Raw genomic sequence first — 12,149 nt, forward strand, 5'->3', positions numbered from 1 at the left:
TATTTCATCTCTCTCCTCTAACTGCTATCTCTCTTTTCCTATCTCATCTCTCTCCCTATCTACTAACTCTATCTCCTATCTCATCTCTCTCCTCTAACAGCTATCTCTATCTTGTATCTCATCTCTCTCCCCTATCTACTAACTCTATCTCCTATCCCATCTCTCTCTATCTGCTATCTCTCTCCTCCAATGTCATCTCTCTCCCCTATCTGCCACATGGCCAAGTATGGGTATAATAATTGTACATCCATTACATGCCCTTTTCTTATGTTATTGCAAAGCTTAGAGAACTTCTGGTGCTGCCGTGCACTTTGCTGGCAGTATAGTGACCACATGCTGGGGTCGTGTACAGTCGGGCAGCATCTTAGACACTGCCCGGCATCAGAACGCGTATGCGCAGCCTAATCCTGAAATCCCGGGATTGGCCACCCTAGTCAGTATGCTAATAACACCCACTGTCATCCCAGCTCTGTGTCAGCACCTCTACTCCCTTGACTGGGAGGGAGGGAGAAGCTGGTGGGTAAGAACAGAGCATTGTTCGGTGGGAGCGCACTACTTATCCCAGCCGAACCAGGGGCAGGGAAAGAACATTTCCTTCTCCTCCGGGCTCTGCATACCATTTGTTGAACAGATTAGGACATTTCCCAGAGATGACAGGTCCTGCTTCAGCTTCATGTTGATGCTAATGTGCTGTTCTTATGTAGTGCATGCAGAGCGCTGCGGGACGGTGGACTGTACCTTCTGCTGATCATAATGAGCACAGAACATGCAGTCACAATCGATTCACTCGCAGAACCCAATGCATACTAATGCCACAATACCAATAAGGAGGCCTCCTAATAGTCATTCCATACAGTGTGAGAACGCCAGGTGTACGCTGTGTGAGGCTGCTGTGTTCATTACGGCCTCCTGCATATTCCGTACGTGGACGGGAAGAGAACCCAAAGTGAGGTTAAAAACCGGGTTTTTCTTCTACTTAGAAATAATTGTTGCTTAAATCATACATATATATTTATACCACTGATAGTCCAAACTGTCCTTGTAGATCCTGAGAGGCATATGGATTAATTTAGAAAAATGGGTGCATGGTGCGTGGTGTGGGGCCCCCCGAGACTCAGGGGGCCCCATTATACTGTAGGTATGCCACTACTGCATTCCTCATTAGGAGCCGGATGGGGGCCCTGCTGCGTATGCCCGGGCTGCTGATCGCATAGGAGCGCGTGGAGGATGCTGGGGATGGATCCCGGGGATCCCTCTCCCTTCTGCAGAGGGATCCCGAGGATCCCTCTCCCTTCTGCAGACTGTAGCTCAGAGGCTGTAACTCATAACAACATCTGGAGATGTTTCTGTTCTTGTGCATGATACATTCGGCAAATGAGCAACCCCAAATGTTTCTGTGAGGGTTTCTTCTGTGGGAGATTCCCCATAGATTCTTATTATTTAGGGGATACTCAATATTTGTTAACTATCCCCCTTCCCCAAAGGATGTTGCCCATAGCAACCAATCAGATTCTGTCTATTATTTTTGAGGATGCAATAGAGGAAGAAGAGGAAGCCAGAATCTGATCACCTCTTTTCATTTTAGTAAATTTACCCCTTACAGTCTATGTAATATGTCTTGGAGAGAGATAAAGTAAATGTTCTCTTTCATTACCCTGTGTTCTTCCCAATTCTCTATTCATATCTCCCAACTGTCCCAATTTTTGCAAGGCCATCCCATTTTTTGCATGGGGGATGGGGGGTGTCAGTTGGGAGCATGGGCACCACATCTATTTCCACAGGCAGGGAGTCTGGAAATGCGTCAGTGAGTAATGAGTACACCTGTGCACCGGCTGGGTGTCCTGGAAATGTGTCAGTGAGTAATGAGTACACCTGTGCTCCGTCTGGGTGACCTGGGAAATGTGTCAGTGAGTAATGAGTACACCTGTGCACCGGCTGGGTGTCCTGGAAATGTGTCAGTGAGTAATAAGTACACCTGTGCACCTGCCGGGTGACCTGGGAAATGTGTCAGTGAGTAATGAGTACACCCGTGCACCTGCTGGATGACCTGGGAAATGTGCCAATTTGTAATGAGTACACCTGTGCAGCTGCCGGGTGACCTGAGAAATGTGTCAGTGAGTAATGAGTGCACCTGTGCACCTACTGGGTGACCTGGGAAATGTGTCAGTGAGTAATGAGTACACCTGTGCACCGGCTGGGTGTCCTGGAAATGTGTCAGTGAGTAATGAGTACACCTGTGCTCCGTCTGGGTGACCTGGAAATGTGTCAGTGAGTAATGAGTACACCTGTGCGCCGGCTGGGTGACCTGGAAATGTGTCAGTGAGTAATGAGTACACCTGTGCGCCGGCTGGGTGACCTGGAAATGCGTCAGTGAGTATTGAGTACACCTGTGCACCGGCTGGGTGTCCTGGAAATGTGTCAGTGAGTAATGAGTACACCTGTGCACCGTCTGGGTGACCTGGAAATGTGTCAGTGAGTAATGAGTACACCTGTGCACCTGCCGGGTGACCTGGAAATGTGCCAATTTGTAATGAGTACACCTGTGCAGCTGCCGGGTGACCTGAGAAATGTGTCAGTGAGTAATGAGTGCACCTGTGCACCTACTGGGTGACCTGGGAAATGTGTCAGTGAGTAATGAGTACACCTGTGCACCGGCTGGGTGTCCTGGAAATGTGTCAGTGAGTAATGAGTACACCTGTGCTCCGTCTGGGTGACCTGGAAATGTGTCAGTGAGTAATGAGTACACCTGTGCACCTGCCGGGTGACCTGGAAATGTGTCAGAGTAATGAGTACACCTGTGCACCTGCTGGATGACCTGGGAAATGTGCCAATTTGTAATGAGTACACCTGTGCAGCTGCCGGGTGACCTGAGAAATGTGTCAGTGAGTAATGAGTGCACCTGTGCACCTACTGGGTGACCTGGGAAATGTGTCAGTGAGTAATGAGTACACCTGTGCACCGGCTGGGTGTCCTGGAAATGTGTCAGTGAGTAATGAGTACACCTGTGCTCCGTCTGGGTGACCTGGAAATGTGTCAGTGAGTAATGAGTACACCTGTGCGCCGGCTGGGTGACCTGGAAATGCGTCAGTGAGTATTGAGTACACCTGTGCACCGGCTGGGTGTCCTGGAAATGTGTCAGTGAGTAATGAGTACACCTGTGCACCGTCTGGGTGACCTGGAAATGTGTCAGTGAGTAATGAGTACACCTGTGCACCTGCCGGGTGACCTGGAAATGTGTCAGAGTAATGAGTACACCTGTGCACCTGCTGGGAGACCTGGAAATGTGTCTGTGAGTAATGAGTACACCTGTGCACCTGCCGGGTGACCTGTAAATGTGTCAGAGTAATGAGTACACCTGTGCACCTGCTGGGAGACCTGGAAATGTGTCTGAGTAATGAGTACACCTGTGCACCTGCCGGGTGACCTGGATATGTGTCAGTGAGTAATGAGTACACCTGTGCACCTGCTGGTAGACCTGGGAATGTGTCTGAGTAATGAGTACACCTGTGCGCCAGCTGGGTGACCTGGAAATATGTCAGTGAGTAATGAGTGCACCTGTGCACCTGCTGGGTGACCTGGAAATATGTCAGTGAGTAATGAGTGCACCTGTGCACCTGCTGGGTGACCTGGGAAATGTGTCTGAGTAATGAGTACACCTGTGCACCTGCCGGGTGACCTGGAAATATGTCAGTGAGTAATGAGTACACCTGAGCACTTGCCGGGTGACCTGGAAATATGTCAGTGAGTAATGAGTGCACCTGTGCACCTGCTGGGTGACCTGGGAAATGTGTCAGTGAGTAATGAGTACACCTGTGTGCCGGCTGGGAGACCTGGAAATGTGTCAGTGAGTAATGAGTACACCTGTGCACCTGATGGGAGACCTGGAAATGTGTCAGTGAGTAATGAGTACACCTGTGCACCTGATGGGAGACCTGGAAATGTGTCAGTAAGTAATGAGTACACCTGTGCACCTGCCGGGTGACCTGGAAATATGTCAGTGAGTAATGAGAACACCTGTGCTCCTGCCGAGTGACCTGCAAATGTGTCAGTGAGAAATGAGTACACCTGTGCACCTGCTGAATGACCTGGAAATATGTCAGTGAGTAATGAGTACACCTGTGCACCTGCTGGGTGACTTAGAAATGTGTCTGAGTAATGAGTACACCTGTGCGCCGGCTGGGTGACCTGGAAATGTGTCAGTGAGTAATGAGTACACCTGTGCACCTGCTGAATGACCTGGAATTTGAGAACCAAGTTTGTGAACACTGTCTGTTATTCATTAGACTGCTGTATTTTGTTGAATGAACCTGTATGATCTTTCCTTATGGTTACGTCCGAGTCCCTCCGCTGATACTTTCTAACACATTTCTGCTTTCATTTATCTATTGACAGAGTACGCTCGATTTGAGGCAAAAATCCATGACCTGCGTGAGCAGATGATGAGTCACAGCATGAGTTCTGGGTCCGGCTCTCTGAAAACAAACCAAAAGCGATCACTCTACGTACGGTAAGCAGAGTCTGTGTAACCCCTTGCTGCGCTGCAGGGGGGCAGATGTAACATGTGCAGAGGGATTTAGATGAGAGATGGGCACATCCAAAGCATAAATACCAGGGGGAGCCAAAACAGCTGATGCATATAACACATGATGGGGCTTATATGATAATTGCAACATTAGGCTCCGCCCCTGCAGAGAGAAATAATGCGGCTAGTCACAGGTCTATCGTGAGGAGGAGGAGCCAATACGACAAGCGAATATGGGAATAAAATCGTTTTGACCCCCACCTCCTCCCTATGGACCACTGATTCCACGCATCTGGGGTTAAAGTGGGGGGGGGACAGGGTGGAACTGAGTTTATGGGGAACGCCGTTCCACCATAGCCATGCACAGTAAATTCAACTGAATGCCTGTCTCAGTGGCTTCCTTTTCTGGCACGGCGTATGTGATGTCATGCTGTCACCGCTGCCTAAGTGAAGAAGAGAGGAGAGGAAGCTACTGGTGGAACAGAGACATATATGTGTATAAAGGGCACTTACTGTGGGCATTTTGTGCAAGGGGTACTGATTCTGTGGGCTTTATGTATAAGCGACACTACTGTATATATGCATACATGTATAAGGAGTACTACTGTAAAATGTAACTTGTATAAGGGGCACTACTGTGTGGCATGCATGTATAAGGAGTACTACTGTGTAACGTAACTTGTATAAGGGGCGCTACTGTGTGGCATGCATGTATAAGGAGTACTACTGTGTAACGTAACTTGTATAAGCGGCACTACTATGTGGCATACATGTATAAGGAGTACTACTGTAAAATGTAACTTGTATAAGGGGCACTACTGTGTGGCATGCATGTATAAGGAGTACTACTGTGTAACGTAACTTGTATAAGGGGCGCTACTGTGTGGCATGCATGTATAAGGAGTACTACTGTGTAACGTAACTTGTATAAGCGGCACTACTATGTGGCATACATGTATAAGGAGTACTACTGTAAAATGTAACTTGTATAAGGGGCACTACTGTGTGGCATGCATGTATAAGGAGTACTACTGTGTAACGTAACTTGTATAAGGGGCGCTACTGTGTGGCATACATGTATAAGGAGTACTACTGTAAAATGTAACTTGTATAAAGGGCACTACTGTGTGGCATGCATGTATAAGGAGTACTACTGTGTAACATAACTTGTATAAGGGGCACTACTGTGTGGCATACATGTATAAGGAGTACTACTGTGCAACGTAACTTGTATAAGGGACACTACTGTGTGGCATACATGTATAAGGAGTACTACTGTAAAATGTAACTTGTATAAGGGGCACTACTGTGTGGCATGCATGTATAAGGAGTACTACTGTGTAACATAAGTTGTATAAGGGGCACTACTGTGTGGCATACATGTATAAGGAGTACTACTGTGTAACATAACTTGTATAAGGGGCACTACTGTGTGGCATACATGTATAAGGAGTACTGCTGTGTAAAATAACTTGTATAAGGGGCACTACTGTGTGGCATACATGTATAAGGAGTACTACTGTGTAACGTAACTTGTATAAGGGGCACCACTACTGTGTGGCATACATGTATAAGGAGTACTACTGTGTAACGTAACTTGTATAAGCGGCACTACTATGTGGCATACATGTATAAGGAGTACTACTGTGTAACGTAACTTGCATAAGGGACACTACTGTGTGCCATACATGTATAAGGAGTACTACTGTGTAACGTAACTTGTATAAGGGGCACTACTGTGTGGCATACATGTATAAGGAGTACTACTGTGTAACGTAACTTGTATAAGGGGCACTACTGTGTGGCATACATATATAAGGAGTACTACTGTGTAACGTAACTTGTATAAGGGGCACTACTGTGTGGCATACATGTATAAGGAGTACTGCTGTGTAAAATAACTTGTATAAGGGGCACTACTGTGTGGCATACATGTATAAGGAGTACTACTGTGTAACGTAACTTGTATAAGGGGCACTACTGTGTGGCATACATGTATAAGGAGTGCTTCTGTGTAACGTAACTTGTATAAGCGGCACTACTATGTGGCATACATGTATAAGGAGTACTACTGTGAAATGTAACTTGTATAAGGGGCACTACTGTGTGGCATACATGTATAAGGAGTACTACTGTGAAACGTAACTTGTATAAGGGGCACTACTGTGTGGCATACATGTATAAGGAGTACTACTGTGTAACGTAACTTGTATAAGGGGCACTACTGCTACTGTGTGGCATACATGGATAAGGAGTACTACTGTGTAACGTAACTTGTATAAGGGACACTACTGTGTGGCATACATGTATAAGGAGTACTACTGTGTAACGTAATTTGTATAAGGGGCACTACTGTGTGGCATACATGTATAAGGAGTACTACTGTGTAACGTAACTTGTATAAGGGGCACTACTGTGTGGCATGCATGTATAAGGAGTACTACTGTGTAACATAACTTGTATAAGGGACACTACTGTGTGGCATACATGTATAAGGAGTACTACTGTGTAACATAACTTGTATAAGGGGCACTACTGTGTGGCATACATGTATAAGGAGTACTACTGTGTAACGTAACTTGTATAAGGGGCATTACTGTGTGGCATACATGTATAAGGAGTACTGCTGTGTAAAATAACTTGTATAAGGGGCACTACTGTGTGACATACATGTATAAGGAGTACTACTGTGTAACGTAACTTGTATAAGGGGCACTACTGTGTGGCATACATGTATAAGGAGTACTGCTGTGTAAAATAACTTGTATAAGGGGCACTACTGTGTAACATACATGTATAAGGAGTACTACTGTGTAACGTAACTTGTATAAGGGGCACTATTGTGTGGCATACATGTATAAGGAGTACTACTGTGTAACGTAACTTGTATAAGGGACACTACTGTGTGACATACATGTATAAGGAGTACTACTGTGAAACGTAACTTGTATAAGGGGCACTACTGTGTGGCATACATGTATAAGGAGTACTACTGTGTAACGTAACTTGTATAAGGGACACTACTGTGTGACATACATGTATAAGGAGTACTACTGTGAAACGTAACTTGTATAAGGGGCACTACTGTGTGGCATACATGTATAAGGAGTACTACTGTGAAACGTAACTTGTATAAGGGGCACTACTGTGTGGCATACATGTATAAGAGATACTACTGTGAAACGTAACTTGTATAAGGGGCACTTCTGTGTGGCATACATGTATAAGCAGTAGGCATAGTTTTGTGGGCTAAACTCAATTAAGAACAAGAGATGCAACATCGGGCATTTTACCATAACAATATTTGTAAAAAATGCATATTTGCTGATCAGATTTTCATCTATTGCGAAGTATGAATATTCTATTCCTCCGCACTGACTGTCACGCGGAGGCCTAGGAAGGAATGGCTGCTGCCCGGGAAGTGGAGCTGTTATTGGATTATACGAGCGCAGTCACCAGCTTGCTATGTCTGCAGGGTGCAGTGAATGTGGGATGTTATTGAATCTTGAACAACTTCGTAAATTATGAAGGAGAGGTTTGTGAGCCAGCTCGGAGGTTTACAGAAGAGGAATTTAATCTTCTCGCTGTGACAAAGTGAGCGCATAATCTCGTTACCTGCACAACTGTAATATATGGTTCTGTACCATTTTATCTGTCTAGTGCTCGTTAGATATGAAAGCCGCTGTCTGGCCGGTTGCTATGGTTTTAGTGGAAGTTTTGCACCAAAGTGTAGTGTTAACAGATGAGCCTTATAGTTCTTTCATGTGGAGCAGGGACAAATTTAGGGGCTCACGTAGAGACAGATGGCTACGCAGTTTGCAATTTGTTTTTAGCAAGGTTTGCTAGCTATGCCAACCCTGTGCCCTAAGGGAGGGGCCACGAAAGCACAAATTTCAGGAAAGCGTGTACGCAAAATATATGGTATGCTAAAAAAAAACGAATATGTCCCCCTTTAGAGACAGGTCACTTTTGGGTGCTTGACCCCTCAAGCAAAACTCGATATAACGTTGATGGCTATTGGTGGTCATTTCTGATTGGCTGAATGCCTCTGAAATCCCTCCTACTTATGCTAATCTTATATTCATATGGATGCTGCAGTTGGTTGGGCATTGTTACACCCACCAAACAATGGCTACAGTTGATGGTGAAACAGTGCATGACCATCGATGGTTGCAAGACTATGTTCTTTTACTGACTGTCCCGTTGGCCAATCAGAATCTGGGGGCTGTGCTTCACTTGTGCATCGGATGGGGGAACTTGGCAACATAAGGGAGAAAAAACATCAGGAAGCTCTGTACTATCGATACTGGAGGAATATTGGTTGTCAGTTATCGATGGTAAAAACAACTGTAATACCGCCATCAATAGTTTGTAATCATTGGTGGTCAATGGCCAACCCTAGTTTGCAGCATAGTAACATAGATCTGTACTTCATGTTTACTACATGCTACACTTTGTGGAAATAGATATACTGTAGGTACATGACACATAACACTCGGGCGGAGCTATATTGAAATGGGGGGCGTGGTCAGTATGATTGTGTCGTCAAGGCCATTCCCCCACTGTGCAATGCCGGGAATACAGGCATTTCACAGCAGGGGGAGGGGCCACAATGATGAGATTTGCCACCATTTGATCCCCAGGGGGACCAGTGACAATGCGGGGAAGGCAGACCTGATTTTCTCCGCCCAAAGAGACAACTATGTTCCTGTAGTGGACCAAAGACAACTTAGGCAAACTGAAAATACACACAGATAAATAAAAGCTACTGCATCATCTATCTTGTCAAATGCAAAAATAGCAGCGGCCTCTGTACTACTTACACACTGGGACAGGAACCGGGAGAGGTAGTGATGCCACTGTGCTCTGACTAGGGACCCCCCTGACAGATGGGGGCCCAGGGTGCAGTATCCCCAGCATCCCCCCTTACTCTGGCTTTGACAAGACCTACCCAGAGACATACTGTTCCTGCCTTGTCTGGCCTTGTTAGTAAAGGATAGGGCCCTTTGGGTAGTACATGATTAGCGGAATTGGAGACATTTCCAGGTTGTTCTTTCTAGGAATAAAATGCAAATAAAGTGTAAGGCGAAGAGGCAAACAGCGTTACCCAGACGTCTCACCTCCTTTCCCAGATTTCCATAGAATTATAGAATAATTGGCACTTTGCAAAACAAGAGTCTTCTATTAGCATAGGCTAAATGAAGCGATGTACCATCAACTCATTTAGCTGGAAGTCAAGAGCGTGATCCCGAGTGGGAGGAAATGCCGTTGCTAAACATCGGCACAGCGCCTGCATCCCGCAGGAGGGCGCGTACAGAGGCGCCGATGCTATGGTGACAAAAAGTATCCAATGTGTCCTGAGAATGTTCAAGCACATGAAGGTGGTTCATCTTATGGAAGTAGGTATGGTCATCAGAAGCTCTGAACCATAGGGCAGGGGCGGATTGGCCCTGCCGGGAAACCGGACCACTTCCCGGTCGGCCGGCCCATTAGACACAAAACTGGGCTGGCCGCTCCCCCCTGGCTGGGCCCTGGAATGTGCTATCTCAGCAGTTAGCAGCCGCAGTGCTTGCCCAAATAAAAAATGGCCGTATATGCTGCCGAGCCGTTTTAGCAGTAGTAAAAATGGCCGCGGGAGTGCTGCTGCGCATGCGTGGCAGCGCCAGCTCCTCCCGCGGAGCTTTATGGTGTGAGTGTGCTCTTCAGTCCTGCTCTGCCCTTTGGCACTCTGTCATTTTAGTTTAGTTTTTATTTAAGCCTAATTAATGCTGTGTTCGCTGGCCGCCCATCCACCCAGTGCAAGATAAAGCTTCCCCGTCCCCTCTTACCATGTCACTGAGGGGTAGATATATTAAGCTCGGTGAAGTGATAAACTGTCACCAGCCAATCAGCTCCTACCTGTGAAGTTACAGGCTTTGTTTGAAAAATGACAGGTAGGAGCTGATTGGTCGGTGATAAAAACCAGACACTTTATCACTTCACCAAGCTTAATAAATCTACCCCTTAGTCCGCCCCCCCCTCCCCTCCATAGACAACGTTACAACGTCATTACGCTGCGCCTGGCGGTACTTCTTGTGGTACTGCCTCTTACTGGAGCCAAGGAGCAAGGGAGAGAGGAGTAGCAGCAGCAGAGGGCAGCTGGAGTGGCCTGAAGATAACGGAGGGCTGACCACGCCCCCTAGTGACTCATGGTCACGCCCATTAGGGCTGCTTACAGAAATTTCCCTGGCTGGTTTTCTAACCCAATCTGCCCCTGCCATAGGTTGTTGGGTCAACCTATATTAGGTCAACATACATTGGGTCAACACCATTAGGTGGTCGACAAGAATTAGGTCGACAGGGACTATAAGTTGACAGGGACATTAGATCAAAATGCCAAAGGTTGTTTTTAAATGGATTTTTTTTTAAAAGGCAGCTTTTCATACCCCACCATCCACTAGGGGGTGGAGGGAGAATATAATAGTGTGTGGAGTGCAGCGAGGCACCGTCCCTGAAGCGTGGCGAGACACCCCAAAAAAAAACATTTCACCATGTCAACCTTTGGCATGTAGACCTAAAGGGTCTTTTGACCTATAGTCCATATCGACCTAAGCTATGTTGACCTTTTTATAGGTGTCGACCTAAGGGTGTTGACCCAATGTATGTCGACCTACATTGGGTCCACCCATACCCGTACCGTATCTTCAATGAGCATAGAAATCTTTGTCAATGAGCATGTAACACCCTGGCAAAGAGCATAGAAACCCCAGGAAATGAGCATGTATCCCCATGGCAATGAGCATGTACCATCATGGCAATGAGCATGTCACCTTCTGGCAATGAACATGTACAGTAGGGTTAAATTTACTAAGATAGGACTTCTATGTCACATGGGATGTTGCTATGGCAACCAATCAGAGTACTATCTATTATTCTGATTTGTTGCCCATAGCAACATCCCATGTGTTATAGAACTCGTCTTAGTGAATTTCCCCCAGAACATCCTGACAATGGGCCCGATTCAGATCTGCACACAGGGCTGGGAATTCACAGCCAAGCCACTTGTTGGGCGACCCCGCCTGCGCACAGTGTACCAATAATTGGTCATCCGGCTGTTCGCAGGGTGATTGATACCCTAAGACCATTTGGGGGCGGTAACCCAGCATTTTCTGGTAGGGCCCCCCCCCCAAAAAAAAGGCATCCCCCGACTTTTGGGAGGGTGGGCCGATGACATCATTGGCAGCCTCTTTCTCCCCACGCCCATTCGATGGTGAGTTTTCTGCTCATGTACACTGCTGCAAATTCATTTGTACATGGGCAGGAATTCGCCTGAGCGAGGCAGTGTAAATTTACCTGGACGCTGGGCTGTGAAGATTCGCAACCCGACAATCAGGTGGGAATCGGGCCCCATGAACATGTAACCTCCTGGCAACACTCATGTTATTCCTAGCAATAAGCAATAAACCCTTGGCAACAAGCATCGGTACTTGTATACTATCACGGCTCCCATCGCATGCCATCGCATGCCATCGCATGCCATCGCATGCCAAATGTAATGGCATGCGATGGCATGCGATGCGATTTTTCACAAAAATCATGGACATGTGTTCAAATCATGTAAAATGCACCCCAAATGTTACTGTATCAC

The 12,149-nt window shown here is 46.6% G+C and overlaps 1 protein-coding gene across 15 annotated transcripts in view; it reads left to right on the forward strand.

The window, feature by feature from the left end:
* The window catches only part of DLG2 (discs large MAGUK scaffold protein 2), an 895,737-nt gene that overhangs the window by 790,036 nt on the left and 93,552 nt on the right, over positions 1-12,149 (forward strand). For all 15 annotated transcript variants that reach the window (XR_014469831.1, XR_014469832.1, XM_083170304.1 and 12 more), the window contains one exon: positions 4,393-4,507. Coding sequence is in view for 13 of the 15 variants with exons in the window: in XM_083170304.1 (XP_083026430.1) it covers positions 4,393-4,507 (115 nt within the window). In the remaining 2 variants the exon portion in view is untranslated. The remainder of the gene's footprint in view (positions 1-4,392; positions 4,508-12,149) is intronic.

This window comes from Crinia signifera, chromosome 2 (assembly GCF_055691185.1).
Source record: "Crinia signifera chromosome 2, ASM5569118v1, whole genome shotgun sequence".
Taxonomy (NCBI): domain Eukaryota; kingdom Metazoa; phylum Chordata; class Amphibia; order Anura; family Myobatrachidae; genus Crinia; species Crinia signifera.